The following is a 24,036-nucleotide window of genomic DNA, read 5'->3' on the forward strand; positions in this document are numbered from 1 at the left end:
ATTGAGTCAGTTCTGACTCACAGTGGCTCTCTGTAGGGTTTCTGAGAAGAGGTTGGTGAGTCTGAAGTGCCAACCTCGCGGTTCAAACCAACATTTTGGTCCAGTTCTTACTCTACAGCGATACACCCGGACTCCATTTCAAGTGAGTACAAAAACTAATTACACCCTCCTCTGCATGAATGCTCCCCCAGAAGTTACATGGGGTCTTCTTTCTGACCCATGCTCAGTAAAGGGAAGGTAAATGCTTTATATCAAAACAGTAGCTGACTGAGAATTACATGATTCTTTTTCCAGAAAGATAGCCTAGAAAGCACAACACAACTGGTGAGAAACATGTTTTAGTCACCTTATTAAAGCTCATAATATGTTTAGCAGTATCACTGCAAAGCTTAGTAGCAACACCATGTTAGAGACCTCAGTTCTCAGCACAGTTCTCGGAACAACACAATTTCATTGCAAAATATTTCAGTGATATCTAAGGTTTTAAATTTTGGCAAATGCCAGCCACCAAAGATACTGTTGAAGTGAGGCCCACATGTCAGCACTGCAGGCTACAATCAAAGAAGACAGTAATTAGAAAGCTTCATTATCAAGACATCTATGTTTACCCATTACCCTTCAAACAGAAACCAATGCATGCATGGACAATGAAGTCCATACTGGAAAACTCCTGTAATTTTGTAACACCATGCATATGTGTATGTGTGTATATATATATACACATACATACATATAGTGTCCTGGTGTGGTGTTGGGGGCTAATGCACTGGACTGCAGAGTCGGTTTGAACCATAAGGTCAGGGGTTTAAGATCACCAGCTACTCCTTGGAAACCTTATACAGGGTCACTACGGAGTCCTGGTGTGGCGCTATGGGTTAAAGTGCCAGACTGTTTGAACAAAGCTATTTGAACTTCAAGGTCAGTGGTTCAAGCTCAACAGCTGCTCCTTGGAAACCCTCAGAAACAGGGTCACTATGGGTCGGAACCAACTCGACGACACTTAATAACAACATACACACACACACACACATATATATATAGAGAGAGAGAGTTCTGGTAGCATAGTGATTATGAATCGAGCTGCAAAAGCAAGGTCAGCAGTTCGAAACTACCAGTTGTTCCACGGGAGAAAGATGAGGCATTCTGCTCCCGTAAAGATTTACAGCTTCGGAAACCCTGTACAGGGTCACTATGAGTCGGAACCTATTTCACGGCACATAACAACAACAATAATAGATATATATGTATATATATGTATATACATATGTGTGTGTGTTGTTACAAAATTACAGGACAGTGTGTATGTATATACATATACATACATATACATGTGTTTATATATATACACATACATTTCAGAACATTAAGTGTATAGCTTACACTCAGAAAATAGGATACTTTCTACTTTTTTTTCCTTTCTTTAACTTTTTCATTTGTAATGCTCTTATTCTCTCTTAATGTAACTTTCTATGAATCAACATAGAGGACATTATTTAACAACATTTGAAATATTAGAAGAGTTCATGAAAATGAAATAGTCAAAAAACAGGGCCTTTAATCTTATTCAAACATTCAAAAGCAGAGGTATTTAAATGTGCATTGTGTTCAAGAGTCTATCCTAAGCCAAAAGCAATGGAAAACTTAGCCACAACTATGATCTGTTATCAAATGTCTCCAGACCACTTCTTATTAGATACGAAGACTAAATTGAAAGTGACAAAGAGACGAAGTCTGTTTCATTAGTAATGGAAAAGCCATAGATAATGCTTTAAATGTGTCTGGCATATCAACGGAAACTGCTAAAATCCCTAACACGTATTGCAAAAAGGCAGCAGCAGTGCATGGTACACAATGGAACACAGGCAAACAACCAGAAGTCAGCAACATCTGAAACAATTAAGAAAAGATGGTCTCCGTTCCTTCTGCCTGAACATGTATCACCAAAACCTAAGGCTGGTGTCTGTATCCTGGTCACTAACATTAATTAACTAAATAATCAATTAAGTTTTCTTTGGTTCAGTTATACTCATTATGTTGTTTTTGTTGTTAAGTGTCATCGAGTCAGTTTCGACCCATAGCGACCCTGTATAGGGTTTCCGAGGAGCAGCTGGTGAGCTTGAAATGCTACCTTGCAGTTCAAACGGCTTTGCAGTCTGGTGCATTAACCCAGGGTGCCACACCAGGACTCCAAAAGACAAAGAATTATGCACCAGCCCCAGTATTTTTAGTGGTGGAATTTTAAAAGCAATTTAAATTCTGAAACTGCTTTTTTTACTTCATTTGCTCTCTAGCTTGACACTGTGCTCGGCATGAAGTGGAGAAGAAGGAAAGCTGATGCACTGTGGCCAGTAGATGAAAAAGGGAGATACGAAAGTAGTTCTACAGCAGAGTCAACAGTGTTCAAATAGGGACTTCAATAAAGGGCCACAAAATATCAAAGAAATGAGCATTGTGCTCTTTTAGTAATGAGCAGGTGGTCTTCTAGGAATGTTACAGTTTTATCTTCTATTTAAATTTGTTTGTGAAGTTACATATTTATTAAAAGGCATAAACCATTCAGTGATACTATTTCTGGGAACTTATCCCTACAACAATCTTCTAAAGATGTAAAAGGATACATGTAAAATATACAACTAGGAGATTGGCTGAGGAATCATGAAGACAGCTGAATACACAGGGAGAAATGTACGGGTTAAGGGGGACAGAGGTAAATGTGGTTTTCTACATAACCCTGTAACAACAGTATCTATGGGCAGATACACAGGCTGAATGGGTATGGGAGGGAAAGTAGAAGCATACCTACAAATACATAAGCGTTTGACAGAAGATATGTGTTCATGTAGCCAACACACCTATGAATGCAATGGAGCATTGTTGTTGTTAAGTGCTATCAAGTAAGTTCAGACTCATAGCAACCTTGTATAGTGTTTCCAAGGAGCAACTAGTGAGTTTGAACCACCAACTTTGTGGTTCAAACTGACATTGTAGTCCAGCGCATTAACCCGCTGCTTCACACCAGGACTGGAGCCAATAATAAAAACGTCTTAAACTTTACCAAGCACCTTGAGGCAGTAAATTGCTGGGCCTGGGGGACACCATGGTGAATCTGCATAACATAGTCCACAAAGACAATTTTTCATATCATACTTTGGTAAACAGCAACAGGGATCTTAAAAGCGTACAAGTGTAATAAACAAACTGAAAAACACCCCACAACATGGTGGAACCTGGGGGACATTATGCTGAGTGAAATTAGTCAATCACAAAAGGACAAATATTGCATGAGATTACTCTTGTAAGAAGTTAAGAAACAATTTTCTTGCTAAATGATGGAGGCTGGGGAAGAAAGGAAAAGAAAGAAAAGGTAAAGGGAATAGAAGTAAACACTGTTAACTGATGGTACATGGTGGGGACTGCAATCATTATAATGACACATAGTGTATAGTGTGGTGAATGTGGGACTGATGATATGCTCTGTAAACCTTCACTCAATTCACAATAAAAGGTTGAAAAAAAAAAGCTCATGAATGACCATGTACAAAAGAAAGAAGAGTGATGAAAATGGAAGATGCTTGGAATCAATGAGTCCAATGGACTAATGGAACATGTAAACATTAGTTTCTACAACTCTGAGACCAGAAAAACCAGAAGGTGCCCAGTTATCACTACCAACTACTCTGAAAGGAACGACATAGAAGGTACTGGGTAGAGTGGAAAAAAATATGGAACAATACTCAAAATTATAAAAAAGACTGGGCTTACTAACTGAAAAGAGACTGAAAGAACCCTAGAGTACAGTCTTTGACCACTCTTCAGGTATGAACAGAACTCACCCTCGTAGCTCAATTTTAACCATTGAAACATGATGAAGAGCACCACAATATTATCAGATATAGTACCTGAAGATGAGGCCCTCAGGTTGGAAGGCACTTAAAACACAACTGGGGAAGAGCTGCCTCCTCAAAGTAGCAGTGACCATGATAAAGCAAATGGATTAAAGTCTTAATTTGCTGATGGGGAACAACTCAAAATAAAGAGAAACAGCTGTAAGCATTCATTAATAATTGGACATGGAATGTATGACGTGTGAATCTAAGAAAATTAGAAACTGTCAAAAATGAAATGGAACTCATAAATGTCAATATCCTAGGCATTAGTGAGCTGAAATAGACTGATATTGGTCATTTTGAATTGGACAATCATATGGTTTACTATGCCAGGAATGACAAACGGAAAAAAAGAACATATCAAGATCTGTTCTGAAGTACAACACTGCCTGTGATAGGATAGTATCCATGTGTCTACAAGGAAGACAAGTTAATACCACTATATTTCAAATTTACACACCAGCCACTAAAGCCAGTGATGATGTAATTGAAGCATTCTACCAACTTCTTCAGTCTGAAATTGATCAAACGTGAAATCCAAATGTATTGATAATTACTGGTGATTGGAATGCAAAGGATGTAAACAAAGACGAAGCATCACTAGTTATAAAATACAGCCTTAGTGATAGAAATGATGCTGGTGATTGCATGATAGAATTATGCAAGGCCAGTGACTTGCTCATTGCAAATAACTTTTTTAAACAACATAAAAGATGACTATACACATGGACTTCACCAGATGAAATGCACAGAAATCAAATTGACTACATCTGTGGAGAGAGACAATGGAAAAGCTCCATATGATCAGCCAAAACAAGGCCAGGGACAGACTATGGAACAGACAATCAATTGCTCATATGCAAGTTCAGGCTGAAACTGAAAAAAATTAAAACAAATCTATGAAAGCCAAAATATGACTCTGAACATATCCCACCTGAATTTGGATATCATCTGAAGAACAGACTTGATGCATTAGACACTAAAGACTGAAAACCAGAAGAGTTGTGGGATGACATCAAGAATATCATAAAGGAATAAGGCAAAAGGTCATTGTTGTTGTTGTTTGCTGTTATGTGCCGTGGAGTCGGTTCCGACTCATAGTGACCCTATACAGGGTTTCCGAGGCTGTAAATCTTTACGGGTGCAGAAAGCCTCATCTTTCTCCCGTGGAACAGCTGGTAGTTTCGAACTGCTGACCTTGCAGCTCACAGCCCAATTCGTAACCACTACGCTACCAGAGCTCCTTAAAAGGTCATTAGAAGACCAGAAAGAAGGAAAAGACCAAAATGGATGTCAGAAGAGACTCTGAAACTTGCACTCCAGTGTTGAGATGCTAACGCAAATAGAAGAAATGAAGAGTTAAAGTAAAACAGCTGAATAGAAAATTTCAAAAGGCAGCTCGAGAAGTCAACTTTATAACAAAATGTACAAAGACCTGGAGTTAGAAAACCAAAAGGGAAAACACACTCAGCATTTCTCAAGCTGAGGGAACTGAAGAAGAAATTCAAGCCTCAACTTGAAATATTGAAGGATTCTATGTGCAAAATATTGAACGATGCAGAAAGCATCAAAAGAAGATGGAAGGAATACATAGAGCCACTGTGCCAAAACGAAATGGTTGATGTCCAAGCACTTCAAGAGGTAGCAAATGATGGCTGTTTAAACGATGATATATTCCTGTGTGTTTTTGTGTACATACAAAAACAAAAAGGGGTTTCTCTTTGCGGACGACGTGGTCGCAGCTGCAGGTTTCCTCGCTAGGCCACTCTTGCTCCTGATTCACCGCTGTTCGCTCTTGCCGAGGAACAAGTCGGTCAGGAAGCTGCGCCGCCGCCATGGCTTTTAAGGATACCGGAAAGACGCCCGTGGAACCAGAGGTGGCCATTCACCAGATTAGAATTACTCTAACCAGCCGCAACGTGAAGTAGCTGGAGAAAGTATGTGCTGACTATCATGATTAGAGGTGCAAAGGACAAGAACCTGAAAGTGAAAGGCCCAGTTAGGATGCCTACCAAGACTCTGAGAATTACAACGAGGAAGACTCCTTGAGGTGAAGGTTCTAAGACCTGGGACCGCTTCCAGATGAGAAGACACAAGTGACTCATTGACTTGCACAGTCCTTCTGAGATTGTTAAGCAAATCACTCCCATCAGTATTGAGCCTGGAGTAAAGATTGAAGTCACCACTGCAGATGCTTAAGTCAACTATTTTAATAAATTGAGTATCCATTGGTTTAAAAAAAAAAAAAAAAGGGAATAGGAGCAAATACTGTTGAATGGTGATGCATGGAGAGGATTGCAATGAATGCAATGAAACAAAATACAATAGGTTAAGTGCAAAACTGATGTTCTCCCATGTAAACTACCACTCAATTCACAATAAAAGCTTTAAAAAAAAGTAGTAGATGATCAAGAGCCAATGATCCTGAAGGACATATCAAAGAACAAAGGACATGGCAAAGAACAAGGCACCAATATACTATTTCTACTTTTCCATACAGCTGCAATTTCCCTAAGAAGATGTTTAGAAACAATTACATATTATATTCTTACAGGATCTAACTGTAAGTACATGTAGAACAGATGCACATAATAGAAAAGCATCAATTCCTTCTACCATCCAATCCTCTTGAAGTGGTTAGGGTCTGTCTCTCTTGCCATCTGATGCCCCAGTCCTTACCTCAATCAGAGCCCCCTTCTCCCTGTCCTCAGATTGCTTGGCACTGTCTAGTTCATCATGCATCTCCGAGAGCTGGTCCTGAAGATCCCTGATCTCTGTCTGGTGTTGTTCCCGTTCCATCTTCACCTGGAACAGCCTGCAGGGAAGGAAGCCCATTAGAGAGACCATTCCAGTCTCTGTTCATTTTTATCCAGTCTGACTTCAAACTATCAAGCAGTGTCACGAAAAACCCCAAGCAACCCACCCCCTCCCATTCTCTGTTCTGCACTAAACAAGAAACCATCTGACTTGAGAAGACACCTGGTAAGAACTCACAGCCAGTCTCTAATTTTCCAATAAGAAGATAAGTGACAAATTAGTACACATACTAATGAAGTCATACCATCTCCCTGAAAGTACAACATAATGGACTAGAATCTGGACATAGACAATGAGGAACTGACAAAAAGAGTACAACCTTTTTGATGAGTACACATTTTTTATAATTATCACTAAAATCACCTTCCTTTCCTAGTTGTCCCTCATCTCCACCACCTAGTATGCTAAATGAGGAGAGAAAAAAAAATATATATATATATATATATTCAGTTGAGGGCCAATCCAGCCTGCTGTCTGATTTAACAAATAAAATTTTACTGGAACACAACCATGCTCATTCATTTATGTATTGCTTATAATGATTTTCATGATACAATAGCAGAGTTGAATCGTTGTGACAAAGATCATACTGTCCACAAACTCTAAAATATTTACCTGACTATTTACAAAAAAGGCTTGCCAGGCTCTGTGCTAAACCAAACTGACAGCCCTTCTACCATTTTATTTTCTAGCATCCACATTGCTGATTAAGTGCCATCGAGTCGATTCCGACTCAAAGTGACCATGTAGAGGGTTTCCAAGGAGTGGATGCTGGGATTAAACCACCAACCTTGCAGTTAGTACTCCAGTACTTATGCTACAGTGTCATACCAGGAATTTTTACTATGCCCTAACTTTTTTTTTCCTATCAACTTATTTTCTAAAATTAACATCTATGGCAATTTTTAAAAGTAAACATTACACTAAAATTTTGCAAGGCCATTCAAATGGTTTATTTTATTCTATACTATCATATTTGTCTTACTGTCTTTCTAGATCTTACTCCTGATCAACCATTCACTTAGTTTCTTTCTTCATGGTACTGTGTATTTTCAGACGTTGGCTTGAAATCTTTTTGTTACAGATTTTAATGCAGGATAAAGATGGGGCCACCCTGGACATGGTTCTACTTCTTCCCAGGTTCAGAAGAGACATCACCACTAGTCACCGAGACCAGCACCACCCATGACAAAATCCAGAAGCTGGAGGAGTCCAGAGTCCATGTGACATGTGCTTTTTGGAGGCTATGTCCAGGACCCCTGAAATCTCAGTCTTTAGATACCACCTCAGAACTCTCTACTTCTCATTTACCTGCTGTGCAATCCACTCTAAGAACTGAAGTCTTACAAGACATACTTCAATGTATACATGATATTGCTTTTCAATCATTAACCTTTTGGCTTACAGTGTACCAGCTTCACAATTTTACAAGGATTAGAGAGGGGAAACGAAGGGTCAGCAGGCTCTATTATAAATATTTGGAAGGCTGGGTAATGTTAAATGGACAAGGCTCTGGATATACATGATACAAGAGCCAAGGAAGGTCAGGAGGCTCTTGGTGCGGGACTTACTCCTCCAGGTTTTTGCGGAGCTCCCCTTCACTTTCTTCTAATCGTCGCTGCAGCATAGAGTTCTCCTCCACCTTACTTTCATGCTGGCTTCGGAGCTCTTCTAAGTTTGCTCTCATTTGCTCTCTCTCTTCTTTGATGTTCTGTTGATTCTAATAATAAGAAGGATGGTTTTACTGTACCATCACTGCACATTAACCTAATCTACAGAAGTCTACTTTACAACCCTGACTTCTGGCTGCATTATGGCCTCCATGCCTTCACATATATATTATTAAAAAACTTTATCAAACTAAACAATTAAAGCATAGGAGTTTGTAACTAGAAAGAATATTAAATATTTAATGAATACATGTAAGACGTCTAAAAGAAAAAAGCAAGCACAGCTAAACCTGTTATTTCTATTTATGATTATATTTATGATATTTAAATGCTATTATTTCTATTATTTCATTCTGATGTTTCATAGACATTTAGTTTCCTGATGACCTGTGTCTTGAATCCAAAAGGTTTTCTTTATTCTGTCAAAGTAAACAGCTTCTACAGGCTTCCATTACTTAAATAAAAAGGAATTTACACCATGATCACTTCACCTGAGCACCTCAATGTGCTTAAAATAGGCTTTATTAACTAAGACAGGAATGGAAAAAAAGCAAAGGAAATCTCCGATACCTTAACTTCTAGTTGAAGCTGTTTCTGAAGTTCAGCCACTTCTATGGTTAACTTGTTTTTCTCTTCCAATAGATCTTTAATTTCAGTTGATGAATTAGAAGCCTATAATATAAAGAAAAGAAAAAACCTCACCATTAGACTAATAAATAACATCAAGATAAATGAAGAAAAGATTGAAGTTGTCAAAGACTTCATTTTGCTAGAATCTTGAAACAGCAGTCAAGAAATCAAACAAAGTATTGCATTAGGCAAATCTTCTGCACAAGACCTCTTAAAGTGCTCAAGAGCAAAGATGTCACTTTGAGGATTAAGGTGCACCTGACTGACCCAAGCCATGGTATTTTCAATAACCTCATATGCATGTGAAAGTTGGACAGTGAATAGGAAGATCACAATAGAAATGATGCATTTAAGTTATGATGTTGGAGGAGAACATTAAAAGTACCATAGACCCTCAAAAGAACAAATCAATCTGTGTTGGAAGAAATACAGCCAGAATGCTCCCTGGATGCCAGGCTGCCCAGACTTTATCTCTCATACTTTAGACATATTGTCAGGAGGGATCAGGCCCTGGAGAAGCATATCATGTTTCGTAAAGCAGAGAGCTGGAGCAAAAGAGAAAGACCCCAACTAGATGGACTGGCATACTGGCAGCCACAACGGGCTCAAGCATAGCAGTGATTCTGAGGTTGGTGCAGGACTGGGCATGTTTCGTTCTGTTGTGCATAGGGTCACTCTGAGTTGGTACCGACTCGATGGCACCTAACACCAGCAACAATAATCAGTTGCAAAGATATCCTCATGTAAATATCTAGGATGAATTATTTCACTTCTCTCCCACCCAAAATGTAATCAGAGCAATAACAAATGAGAAATAATATTAAATGTTATAAAGCACAATGCAAATATCAACCTCGACACAGAAACGTCCCTGAGCCCACATGCAGAATGCATCATGGGAGCCCCCTTGGGACGACAGCAAACTTCCTTTTCACAGCATTTATCACAATCACAGCAATGATTCCATCAGATATCTCAGTACTATCCAATATGATGTTTTGAACGTTCTTAATGCATTATGTTTGGTTGTTGTTGTTGTTAAGTGCCGTAGAATCAGGTCCCACAGTGACCCTGTATAGAGCTTCTGAGGAGCAGCTGGTGAACTTGAAACACCAGGCCACCTGGTTCAAGCAGACTTTGCAGTCCAGAGCATTAACCCAACAGCACCACACCATATTACATTTGGATAAGAAAAATTTAAACACCTTCTCCAAAATAAATTAAAAATTGTAGTTCACAGATAACAAAAACAAAAACTTAGCAAAAAAATAAACTATTGGTAAGTAAACTGAGAATGTTGTTGTTAAGTGCCGGTGAATCAGTTCCAACTCATAGTGACCCAATATAGGGCTTTCAAAGAGCGACTGATAGGTTTGAACTGCTGACCTTGCAGTCCTGCACTTATCCTACAGCACCAAAGTCTAAATTAAGAATTATTGTTATGGGCCGTGGAGTCGGGTCCGACTCATAGCAACCCTGTACAGGGTTTCTGAGGCTGTAAGTCTTTACAAGAGCAGAAAGTCTCATCTTTCTCCAGCGGAAAAACTGGTAGTTTTGAACTGCTGACCTTGAGGTCTGCAGCCCTATTCGTAACCACTACACTACCAGAACTCCTTAAATTAAGACTAGACATCCATTTTTCTATTTTAATGACAGAACACCTCATTTGTACTTCACTATTTCTCAGGTGTAATCTGAAATATATTAGGAAATTAGGAACTTTGGGAGAGCAAGAACCATGTGTAATGCATCTTAGTATCTCTAGATACCAACATTTCTCCTATATCTCAGTAAGTGATTGCTGGATTCCAGTTCTAGCCATAATTGATACCAGATTTACCCTCCTAATAAAAATTATAACAAATTTACCTTCCCATTAAAAAACATGAACGCTAGACGAAATTGAAAAAACAATTGTTTCAGCCATTTTAAAACAACCAGCACAGAGCTATAGTTCTTTTAAAAGAAAGCATATAAGGTAACCTTATATTCTTCCTAAGGACATCTTTCAAAACGACAGCATAGTAAAATTTTAAAAGCCCAGAAAGTGGCAGCTCCCACAAGGAAGAAATAGAGGTTACAGTTTAAAGATGCTACGAAAACAGGGATTTCAGGGTTAGGGTATTTAAGAGAATAGAACCAAAGAGAAAAAGCTCTAAAAATCTGCAGAAAATATTCTTTAGATCCTTGGATGATTCCTAAGCTTTTTATGAACAAGGCAAAAGTCTGGGACATCTAACAGATGCTATAACAGAGCTATAGGAAGTCAAGAGCCCAACAAAGGCATAATTCTGGAGAGATGCTGGGATTCTAACTCAGTCTGAGGAGAGAAAGCTTAGTAAATACCCTGGCATTCCAAAAAAGGAAGAAGAAGGGTCATACCCTACAAGTACGGGCAAAACTTTAGATCTGACCTAACAATTCTCTAAAACAAGCACACTTCAAGAAATTTAACTACCTGTCAGAACACAAGTGAACATTTTTCAGAGGGAGATAATACAAGGGGACTTCAAAAAGTTCATGGGAAAACTCCACTATTATTCAATTCCATTTTTCTACAAACTCTTTAAAACCCCCTGATAGAGAACCTCTAGAACTTACCATCTACACTGACAAGCATGCAATTCAAAAACAATCCTAGATATGCAAAGAAGCTAAAAAAGTGACCAATAATTAAGAGAATATGCAATAGAAGCAGAAAGGATTCAGATATTCTATTTAGTAGAAAAGAACTTCAAAACAACTAGAAATAATGAGTTTTATTTAAACAGGAAATTGTGGACAAAATGAATGAAAAGGTAAAATATTTCAACTGAGAATTCAATTATATAAAATAAAATAAAATGGGATTGTAGAAATGCAAAACACAAATTCTGAATCTTAGAACTCATTGGATGGGTTTTAAATTAGACTGAGAAAGCCAGATGTGAAGACAGCTGGATAAAAAATATCCACACTACCTGATACACAGAGATAAAAATAAGCACATATACATAAAAAGAGGGAGTCCTGGTGTGGCGCTGTGGGTTAATGCGCCAGACTGCAAAGCTGTTTGAGCTGCAAGGAAGGTCAACAGTTCAAGCTCACCAGCTGCTCCTCAGAAACCCTATACAGGGTCGTTATGGGTCAGAATCGACTCAATGGCACTTAACGACAACAACACAAAAAGAATGGTGCATAAGAGCTCTGAGGGATACAATCAAAGGGTCTAAAATTAATGAATTGCTATTCGAAAAGGGTGGAGAAACAGAGAATGTGTAAGAAGTAATATTTGAAAAATAATAATAGCTAAGAATTCTTTAAATCTAATGAAAATCATCAATGTATGGATTAAAAAACTCAATGCACCCCAAGTGGGATAAGTACAAAGGAAACTGCATTTAGGCACAGCATACTTAAACTTCTAAAAGTGAAGATAAAAATACAATTATTAAAAACAGCCAGGAGAAAAGACTATAAACATCCAAATACTAAGAATGATGGTGGTCTTCCTAATGGAACCCACAGGGTCTAGAAGGCAAAGAAAGAACATATGTAAAGTTATGAAACAACCAAACAAACAAACACCTGTCAAACTAGAATTCCTTAAAAACAAGAGAAAATTAAAGCTGTTCTCAGACAAATTACATAGGAATATGTCCTGGGGTGGCGCTGTGGGCTAATGCGTCAGACTGCAAAGCAGTTTGAACTGCAAGGTCAGTGGTTCAAGCTCACCAGCCGCTCCTGGAAACCCTACACAGGGTTGCTAAGGGTTGGAATCGACTCGACAGCACTTCACAACAGTAACATGTCCCACTGCAAGGAAGGAGGGTCAAATTATAACTCCCCTTTCTTGCATGGGGCTTCCTTTCAGAACACAAGGTACGTCTAATACAGAGCAGACATTCATCAAATATATTCATCACATAAAAGGAGTTGACTGCTTCTTGACAAAAAAAAAAATCTCCAAGTCTCAACTCAAATTCAGTGCAATACACTAAGCAGGCAATTTTTTGCAAAAGCATTTGGCACCATTCATTCTTTCCTACACCAACACAACGCTGGTCGTCTTCATTAGTCTCTCGGTTCTTTACTCTTATTCACAAATTAAGTTTCAGAACTTGGGTCCAAACCCGTTCATACCTACCTTCTGAATTTGTCTATGACAATGCTAAGGTTCTCCACCTATTATTTCATTTTATTTTTTTATGCTTATTTTCCTTTCTGAACTTCACCTGGTATAGTTTATGTTGTTATTTTTATGCAAAAAGGCTTCAAAAAGTTCACCGGGGGAAAAAAAAAACCTATGATCTTTTCAGTCCATTTTTTCCACCGACTTTTCAAGATCCACCCCTTCTCTCTATGTAGACAAAATGCCTTAAAACTATTATGCAAAAAAGGCAGGATGCAAATCAGTCATTTTTAAAATATAGTCTCTACCTCAGGAATCTACTGACTCCTTAGGAAATTTCCCATTTACTGCTATAAACAAAGGTACAGACGAAGAAACTGCAATTTGTTTACCACATTCCCTCTTATGTGCTCGCTTGCAAAACACTCAACTTTAATTTACCTGGTTACTTCCTTGTGCGCTCCCTGCTGCTCGAGACTTTAAAGTCTGGATTTTCTCAAAGACCAGGTTGACTTTCCTTTTGGTGGCATCGTCATTATCGGTGCTTCTGGGAAGGAGGGAGCAGTAGAGATAAACAATCGGGAGCACAACTATTGGTCTCAGGCTGTGGGAAGCAATACTCTATGTGCTGTGACAACCCTTTCAGAAGATAAACTGTAAGAAGTGTGAATTAGTTAAGGGTGCAGACAAAACCAGAGTGGGAAAAGAATTGGTAGAATATTTTTCTCCAAATGAGTTGTGGTATATTATCGCTGAATTTAGCAAAGGGAATTCCATCTCCAAATTTGTGAGATATTACCACATTCTAAACAAGTTTCATTCAGTGAAACTTCCAGAAAAACCCATTACTATTTGACTTAAATGACTCATATTCATTCCAACTAGAAAGTTCTCTCTCTCTCCGTTACACACCACACACACACACCACCTGTTTTACTGTTAAATCTCACACTAAGAATGATCTGATCCGAACTTGTTTATTGATGTTTCAAAATAAATAAATCCCCCAAGCCAAGATTATCAACACAGCAGTTCTTTGTCTGCCTTCAAGGGTCACAATCAGATAAAGTTTCATTAACTTCTATTGTACCTTCCACCACACCAACATAGCAATTAGAAAGAAAAGATTTACAATAGGTCCCCTTAAACAGGACCCTCATGTTAAAAACTCTCAGCAACAACTCAATAAATCATGGGCCAATAGTTTTTTCGATCTTAATCTTCATGAGGTAAATCCCATCACAGGGAGATACTAATAACTAAACCTGTACTAGAAGAACCACTTCGGCTTCCTTTTCTTTCTCCCTCTTATGCAAAAGGCCCGTCTTATAGTTTGAATGTGGACATTTCATCAGTCCTACAAGCTAACAACTTTGTAGCCTGACATGACTGAAAGTCATGTTTGAAAGTCACTATTGTTGTTGTTAAGTGCCGCTGAGTCAGTTCCGACCCCCAGCGACCCTGTGTAGGATTTCCGAGGAGCAGCTAGTGAGCTTGAACCACCGACCTTGCAGTTCAAACAGCTTCGCCAGACTGCCAAGCCGTTTGAACTACAAGATCAGCAGTTCAAGCTCACCAGCTGCTCCTCAGAAACCCTATACAGGGTCGCTAAGGGTCGGAACTGACTCGACAGCACTTGACAACAAGAACAATAGTGACAAGGAATTGTAGAAAATACGAAAACACAAAGTGCTTTGCTACCAGTGAGTATTTGCCACGTGACTTTCAGTCATGTCAGGCTATAAAGTTGTTAGCTTTTGGTTTTTAGTGTTTTCTTTCTTTCTTTTTAATCATATCTGATGAGTGAACTGAAACAGAAACTTCAAATTCCTTGCCTAGCATTCCAGAGCAGTTAGTATCTACATCAGGGCTAAAACCAGATCACTCAAACTCAACCTTCAAGATAAGTATGGAAAGCGCAGCTTTCAAATGACTCATACAGGCTTTAACAATAATGAAAGCAACGGCTTCTGGCCAATGTTAACTTAGGGGAAGGAGAGTGTGCTTTAGCTGTAACTTCTAATTAAGAGGAGATTGATTACTAGTGTGTGCATGGAAGAAATCAAGGTGATGGCAGATTCAACTCAAAACGGAATAGCAGACATGTCATCATTCCTCCTGTCTTTTCATTTGTCTCTGAACTAGTAAGGGGCCATTGAAATAATATATTCATTTTTAATTTCTAAACTATTCCCTTCCCTTCCCTTCCCACCCCATCACCCTACCTTAAATGCTGTTATGGAAACTCCAGCTATTGATTACTTACCCACTAAAAGGCTTAACAGGACAGTTAGGGAGGGCAAAATGCAAGGCCTCAGAGGAGGAGATTAAGACCACCACCAGGAATTAAAATACTTTGTTCCTTTAAGGAAAAGAACTTACCCTTCTTTGAGGTAATTGTAAAGTATCTGCTTGGCAGTCTCCTCATTGGTTTGTTGACTGAGCTCTTGCTGGCCTTTCAACAGATCCGGTGTGGCCTGGAACACAATGTCTGTTGTTAGTCAGATTATCTTTCCAGGAAGAAGGTAAAACCATGAAGCGGAGGCTTGCACAGACATTCCTGCTTCCTCAGGTAAGGATCCTAACAACAGCTAACTCCACTTATTAGCTGTGCGACCTTGAGCACGTTACTTAGCTTTTCCTCACCTCTCCTTTCTCACCTATAATGTGAGGATACGACTGCTTGTGTGGTGCAGTAGGACCAGAACTGTGAACCACAAGGTCAGCAGTTCAAACACACCAGCAGCTCCTCAGAAACCCTAAGCAGGGTCACTATGATTCAAAACCGACTTAACGGCACTTAACAACAACAAGATGAGGGTAGTAGCACCCGTCTTCCCAGGATTGGTGCAAACCTATAAGATATGGCAAATAGTGCCAGGCACTTACCAAAATTCCTATCATTTTTATCATTGTTACTGCTACGACCAGTACACTAAATGTGCCACTTAAATTTCATCATTTTAGGATTAACTTCATTTCTCAGCTCAGATATTAACCCACTCATCACTCAATTTCATGAGGAAAATGTGTATATCCAAGGAAACTAAGCATTGAACCTCTGTATGGAAACAATTTTTTCCTATTTCACACACAAATAGAAAAACCAGTATCTGACAAGTTACTTCACAAAGAAGACCACCATGGAAATCTAGCTCTATTTGAATTAACATAGGAAACCATAAAGGTTCCCTCTAGTAGCATAGTGGTTACGAATCCATCTGCAAACCTTAAGGTCAGTGGTTCGAAACTACCAGTGGCTCCGTGGGAGAAAGATGAGGCTTTCTACTCCAGTAAAGATTTACACCCTCAGAAACCCTGAACAGGGTCGCTATGGGTCGGAACTGACTCAACGGCACTTAACAACAATAGTGGCATAGTGGTTAAGCACTCAGTTGCTAGGTAAAAGGTCAGTAGTTCAATCCCACCAATGGTTCCCTGGGAGAAAAGCCCTGTTCCCATAAAGGTGGTTGTTGTTACAGCCTAGGAAATCTTCTAAAAGGCACTTCTCCTCTGTCTGTCATATGTGGTTGTTGTGAGTCAGCCAGAATCTACTCGACAGTACACAACAAGGAAAACATGCAATTGTCAGCAGGACATAATCCGAAAAAAAAAATTAAAAAATAATCAGTTGTGCCGTTATTGATTTAAAATTATGTATTCCTATAGCGTCCATTAAGGAGCTCTGGTAGCGTAGTGGTTACAAATCGGGCTGCGAACCTTAAGGTCAGCGGTTCGAAACTACCAGCTGCACCACGGGAGAAAGATGAGGCTTTCTACTCCCGTAAAGATTTACACCCTCGGAAACCCTATACAGGGTCGCTATGGGTCAGAACCGACTCGATGACACATAACAACAACAACATAGCGTCCATTATTTAGAAGGGAGGGAAGAAAAAGTCTCATTGGCATTACCTGTGTATTTGAGGTGGAAGGAAAGGTCTTCACTGATATTTTCTTAGCCCCCGAATCAGATGCTGCTGTTACTGACCGATTTTGTAACATCAGTGTCGCAGTGGCTGTTTTTATTTCTTCCTCCTTTTTATTCTGTGCTGGCAAGGAGGATGTACGCATCACGGCACTTTCTTGACTACTGTTTTCTTGAACCTTCCCATCCTTGTTCTGTTGGGAGGGTGTATGGGGAACACACTGAGAGCTCTGAGTTGCTCCCTGCAGCTTCGCAAAGGTTCGGCCCACACTTGGCTTCCCACGGTGCTCATGACAAGGCGATTTCTGCGGACACACTTGGGAAGGTCTCAGGAGGTGTTCACTTGACTTACCCAAATTCCTACTAAATTCACTTAGGTACTCTGAGTTCCCTTGGAGACCAAAAGGAAAGGCACTGTCCACGCTTCTGGACCTTTTCCTATCATCTGGGTGAATTCTGTTTCGCTTCGCAGACCTTCCTCGTCTCTGAAGCCCAGGTTTTTGATCAAATTTTTCAATTAACTGATCCACACCAGGAATGGATCCTGTATCAATATCCCGCCCAGTTCCTGGTAAGAAGGGGATATACCTTCTATTTTCATGACGATTCACATTGTCAGCATGGATGGCACATTCTTGATCATCAAGTAAAAATTTGTACAGGGAGTTAGCTGATGTGGGAGTTGTCGATGAGGAGGAGGACCTCCGTGAACGAGATCCATCCAGGACAGGCCCAGCTGAATCTTGTCGCCGGAAGGGAAGAACATCTGGCCTGCTTTTCTTGAACTCAGTGTGGGTGTGGGGGCCGTGGGCAGTTATCAGCCTCCCACTGGTTGAAAGGGCCTCCTCAGCCATCTCCTTGGTGCGGCTCTGAACATTGACACACACGGACGTCTGCTTCTTGGAGTCATCTATGATCATGGAACTGCATAAACGAATGGCTGTCACATTAGGTTTTGTCGGCTCTTCCAGGGGAGGGCTAGTGGGCGGCTGGGAAGTGTTGGATTTGGGAAAGCAAGTCCAAGGTTTCTTAGCATTGGTACTGTCTTTTGTTAATGTTTTTAGCCAATTATTCTCAGAAGGTTGATGGTTTGGAAAGTTCACTTCATTCTTCTCAGGATTATATGGCTGCAAAAGCTCAGGATGCTTCTGGAAGTTCAGAACGTGAGATGGCTTCACTGGCCTATCTCTGTGTTCTAGAACTCCATTCTTGCCCTCATACAGAGTGGTTTGTTTGAGATTCTTTATTGGACTGGGTGGGGCATATGGGTTTTCTGGAAGCTGCAATTCTTCATCATTCTCCTCAAGCACAGATCCATTGCTGGGATGCAGCGGCAGGTTATTTATCATTGGTGATGGAAACGATGGCCCATTTTCAGAAAAAGACGGGCTTGCCAGACACCGCTCTGTGTTATTCAGGACTATGTAGGGATGGCCATCAATGCCCTGCACCCTAATACTAACACCATAGGAGCCTGCCTTAGAGTGCTGGGAATGCCTCGACTTTCGGGTTTCATCACTTGCAAGTCTCAGATGGACACCATATTCCTGCTGCACGTGTTGATATTCACCAAAATACAGCTCCATGGCTCACTGCTTCAGCTACCAGGGAAAGATGGGGTAAAAGAAGGTATTATGTTAGAATTATATCTGTTCAAATGAAGATTAGAACAAGTACGAGGGGAAAACTTTAAAGAAAACAGAGGACACTACAGAACCAAAGATTGGGCAGCACTTTCCTCTGACATAGAACAGGCCTTTCTGGATGGGCCTGAGCTCATGAGACCATGGTATGTACCACCAGGGGGTTTGAACCCCGGCCTATTAGTGAGGTAATGACCTGCTGTTTTGGCAGAGCTTCATTTTTCTGTTTCTAGCACAGCTCTACACAAGGACAGTAGTGACTCAGTGATGGACTCCTCGTCTTCCATTTAAGAGACTCACGTTGGATTTCCGGCCAATACACCACAAGCATAGCCGCCACCACTTGTTTGCTTTTTTTGTTTTGTTTCCCTTACACTTTATGCTATTGCTATTTAGCCAGTAGGCTATTTCAGTTCCTAGCACTTGAGAACAAGGTACTTTTCCATGAAAATAATTAAGAGTTGAGGATTTTTATTTATCTCTCTTTTACTGTTTATGTTCTTGCTAAAACAACACATTCAGCCTCTTTTTACACACAATCCTGCTTTGGAAACATTAACACTTTTTTCATCTTTTCTGTAAGAAAGCAACTGTTTGTTAGATAGTCACTGAAAATAAATGATCAAAAATTTTTAATATTTTTTCTTAATAAAGAAATTTAAGTAGTCTATTGATCTGAAAATATGGTAAAACATTGAAGACTCAGGGTTCTGTATTTTGCAAAAGGGAGTCCTGTTATGGCACTGTATGATAAGCACTGGACCATAAAGTTGATTTGAACTGCAAGGTCACAGTTCAAACCCATCAGCTGCTCATTAGAAACCCAATACAGGGTCGCTATGAATCGGAACCAACTCGACAGCATTTAACAACAACAACATGATGCCAAGAAGCACTGGCTTCATCATTTTGGTGTGTCTTGGCAAACAACTGCCCCTAAATCACAAGGCAAGGACATCATCCCTAGTGGACACGCCCTGAGGTACCCTCACCAGAAACTCACTTCTGTTACTACAAAAACAACAAAGGAGACACCAAAAAAAAAAGCAATAACAACTGATCACAAATATGAGGTGGATTCAATAAGTTTATGGAAAAACGAAATTGAAAGATAATGGAATTTCTCCACAACACTTTTGAAGCCCCCTCATAATGCTGACTTAGTTCTTTTGCTATGAGGGGCCTTTTTGAATTTTTATTCTATTCTAGGATCATTCTCCAAGAAAATTATCTATGTGGTCCACATTTTAAATGTATTTGCACAGAGTTTTGCAAAATATAAATCATTTCATTTCTTTTTATCTGTTATTTCTCATCTAATTTGGTTTGTGCTTCCCCCCTCCTTTGTTAATTATACTACCTAGTAGAATGTGTGTATGTATGTGTTGCTGCTGTTGTTAAGAGCTGTCGAGTCGGTTCCAACCCACACCGACCCTGTATAGGGTTTCTGAGGAGCAGCTGGTGAGCTTGAACCGCCAACCTTGTGGTTCAAGCCAATTTTGCAGTCGAGCGCATTAACCCACAGTGCCACACCAGTACTGTGCATATATGTCTTGTAATTATTGTTCCATTAAAGAACTAGCTCTTAAGATTTAGAGTTATCATTTGTTTTAATTTCTTAATGTATTCGTTTCTGTTTTCCATGATTTTCTTATGCTGTTTTGCTTCTAATTTCTTGACTTGAAGGCTTCAACTGTTTGTTTTCATTTCTTAATCATATCCAACAAATTGTGATATATAACCATGTCAGTTAGGAATTAGGCTGACTCCAGCTAAAGAGACCCAAAATAGCAGCTTAAATGAATTAAGATTGTTTTCCCCCCATCAGAGGTTAGAAGTCCAGGGTTCAATGGACCACATGATATTTATGAGGAATCTCTCTTTTATCTTTCCACTCATCTATCTTTAATATGTACTGTTGTTATTGTTAAGCGCTATTGAGTCGGTTCCAACTCAGAGCAACCCTGTATAGGGTTTCCGAGGAGTAGCTAGTGAATTTGAACCACCAAACTTGCGCAGTTCAAATCGACTTGTGGTTGATTGCATATCTTACAGAGCCAATTGTTGTTAAGTGCCATCGCATCAGTTCTGACCCATAATGACTCTATACAGGGTTTCTGAGGAGCGGCTGGTGAGCTTACACTGCTGACCTTGCAGTTCAAACGGCTTTGTAGTCTGGCGCATTAACCCACAGCGCCACACCAGGACTCCACAGAGACACTAGTTACAAGTTGACTGGCTCAGCATCACATCTGCAAAAGGCTCATTCCGAAGCAGAGTCAACATTCTTAAAAAGAAAGAATGTTTAGAAAATAGCTTTCTTGGAAACCCAAAACCTCTAACCCCTTACATCATATTAGTCAAATCTTACTGATAAACGTTTATTGGCAAAGAAGGCTGGGGTATTGTTTTTAACTGAAAATGTCCACTTTTAACAAAAATGAGTTTTAGTATGAAAGAAAGAGGAGAATAAGCATTGAGAAAGCAACATACATTTTCTACTACGGTAATGTTTCCATTATTTTCTAGATGTTTTCAACTTTGGGTTTGAATTTTTCTTTGACCCACATGTTTGTGATAAAGTTTTTACATATCATGTATTTGGGGTTATTTTGGATGGTCTTTGTTTCTGTGTGTTGTTAATTTCTAGTTTTATTGTACTGGGTCAGAAAATTAAGTCTCTACTACTTCATCTTTTACAGATTTATTGAGGTTACCTTTGTGGGCAACAATTTTTGTCAGTGTGGTGTGAGTGTTGTCTGTAGTCTTAATTTTAAGGGGTGGCATTCAAAATAACATTTGGACAAACTTACCAAGTACTTAGTTCAGTTATAGCACATCCTTACTTACTTGTATTCTTATTTGTTCTAGGGATTTCCTGGCATATTAGGCCCCTGGCATGGTAGAATAAGCACTGGACTGCTAACAATATGGTCAGCTGACTGGATAGCACTTAACAAGTAACATTTTTAAGGTACGTACTGGGCTATTAACCACAGAATTGACAGTTCAAACCTACCAGCTGCTTGTTGGAAGACCTACACCGGATCACTATGAGTCGGAACAGACTCAACAGCACTTAACAACAACAACTACTGTCTTGGAGCTGTCCGTTTCTCTTTGGTGGTTATTTTAATTTTTTTCGGCTGTAAGGCATCATCGAGGTGCATTGATGGTACAGTGTTAAGACCTAAACTGCTCCACAGAAGAAAGTCATGGCAGACTTCTAGCACTCACAGCCACCTCACAGGAAACAGCAGAACTGCCCCATAGGGTTTCCTGGGCTATAACATTTATGGGAGCAGACTGTCATATATATTTTTCCACAGACCAATTGATAGGTTTGAACCACTGACATTGCTGTTGACAGCTAAATGCTTAGCCACAGTGCCACCAGGACTCCTTTATTAGCTGGTGAGCTTGACTTAATGCAGAATAAGGGGTGGCAAGCTTTCCACTAAAAGGGCCATCAGATTTCAGTATGTGGGACTTTTCCTGGAGCAGTTCAATTTCCCAAGAAATGAATCCTCTAATACTAATACAACTGCTACGGTTGTACTTTGGTATCTGCTGGCATAATGAGACAGGGTAAGGGGCCGAGCACCGGAGGTCCCAGCTCTCTTTCAATCCTATTTTCAGTCACCCATAACCATCCTCCAATACCATCCTGTTTGATTTTCCCTAGAACAGACCTCCTCAGGGTCATGTAGTTGTCTAGATAACCAGCATGTAAAGGAAAACCTAGAGGTCTAACTTCTCCAACTCTCAAGCCTCTTAAATAACGGTCTAGACTTCAGCCCCTTCCCTGCCTTCTCTGGTAACCGACACCTTCCATTTCTGAGCCTCTCCGAGGAATCACCTCATTTCCGCACTGCTGGTACTTTCTGTTTGAAGCTTCTATCACTCTGCTAACTCAATGATCACTCCTCTGTTGAGGTTTCCACTACCACTGCTCTGTCACTGTCGGCTTAAACAGTTTTGGTTCCCTTTCTATCGTTTGAGTGAGAATCTGAGGAGGTAAACACAGGTGCTCAATTAACCTTTTTCCAGACTTACCTAGCCCGATGAGGTTAACAGTGTTTGTAGAACATCTCAATAGTAAAGACAAGTATAGCTAATGTGTCTTAGATGGAAGACCACAAAATACCTGAGCACATCTTGATCCCTGTTCAAAAGCAGCACGGGCATGCTTTCCTTCTGGGTTTCCAGCAGCGTTTGTGTTTATTGAAGCTTACAACAAATATTTTTCAAATACAATCAAATCTATTCATTGTTGTTAAATAGCAGTCAAGTCAGTTCCAACTCTTAGTGACACCGTGTAGGGTTTCCGAGGAGCGGCTAGTAAATTTGAACTGCCAACCTGTGGTTGTGGTTCAAACCAACCTTGCCATCCGGTGTGTTTTCCCAAAGCGCCACACCAGAACTCCAACCTATTCACTAGTGTACTTATTTTGGGTTGTATTCACTAAGCAAGGAGATTGTTTTTCTCAATGATTATCTCTTCACTGATTTCTTTGATATAAAAATTTCTCCCAATATTAATAAAATACTTTTCTAGGGCTTTATAGCCTTATTATCATTGGCTGCTGTTACTACAGTCAACATTAATTATATTTCAAGACCTCCTTGATGTATTAGTTCCCTGTTGGTAAATGAATCTGCATATTTGAGTTTCATGAAATGTCCACAATGTACATTTCCTTGACAACAAATGTCAGTTAATATCTTCATACAGTGGCAGTTCCCAGCTGAGCACTGCAATCTTAAACAAATGTGGATTTCCTTCCCAAAGTATAAATACTGAATGAATCAATGAATTTGCGGACAGCTGTTCCCCATTTTCAGACACCAGGCTACCTCATTCATCAGTGACCGTAATGCCAGCCACAGAAACACTTGCTCAGTCAGGGAGAAAACCCAACCAGGGGCTTACATAATTTGGCAGTAAATGCAGATCAATTGCTTGGATGCAGCACTGTAGCACTTGGCAAATAACAGTGGTGTTTTGAGGTGGAAGTAATGCTTTTGGAAAAAGACTACTAAATGATGATAATTGCTTTAGTTAGTCAGATCAATGAGTGTTGTTTATGAATAAGAACAAAGAGCTAAGGGCTTGGAAGAACCATGAACCAATGCCAGATTCAAACATTTCCTCTCTATGGGCTATCACATCTTATCAACTGAGCACAGAGATTAGTCAGATAATGTATGTCCACACATTCCCCGTCACCACACGAATTCCCAGCAGCACCTCCAAATCTTGTAAGAATATTCCTCAACCATCCCAGCAGCCAAGATGGCTACTGAGAAAATGCTGCCGGACAATCTGAAACCAGACCCTTCTTCCTGG

The 24,036-nt window shown here is 39.8% G+C and overlaps 1 protein-coding gene and 1 pseudogene across 1 annotated transcript in view; one reads left to right on the forward strand and one right to left on the reverse strand.

Annotated features, from left to right (window-relative positions):
• CGNL1 (cingulin-like 1) overlaps positions 1 to 18,645 on the reverse strand; it is a 155,220-nt gene extending 136,575 nt beyond the window's left edge. The window contains exons 1-6 of the mRNA XM_006831609.1: positions 17,031 to 18,645; positions 15,498 to 15,592; positions 13,557 to 13,662; positions 8,945 to 9,046; positions 8,276 to 8,424; positions 6,567 to 6,702 (exon numbers count right to left, since the gene is read on the reverse strand). Of these exons, the coding sequence (XP_006831672.1) occupies positions 6,567 to 6,702; positions 8,276 to 8,424; positions 8,945 to 9,046; positions 13,557 to 13,662; positions 15,498 to 15,592; positions 17,031 to 18,629 (2,187 nt within the window). The 5' untranslated portion in view covers positions 18,630 to 18,645. The remainder of the gene's footprint in view (positions 1 to 6,566; positions 6,703 to 8,275; positions 8,425 to 8,944; positions 9,047 to 13,556; positions 13,663 to 15,497; positions 15,593 to 17,030) is intronic.
• Positions 5,723 to 6,086, forward strand: LOC102825900 (annotated as a pseudogene).
• Positions 18,646 to 24,036: the final 5,391 nt, after the last annotated feature.

The sequence above is a fragment of the Chrysochloris asiatica genome, unplaced genomic scaffold, assembly GCF_000296735.1.
Source record: "Chrysochloris asiatica unplaced genomic scaffold, ChrAsi1.0 scaffold00004, whole genome shotgun sequence".
Lineage (NCBI taxonomy): Eukaryota > Metazoa > Chordata > Mammalia > Afrosoricida > Chrysochloridae > Chrysochloris > Chrysochloris asiatica.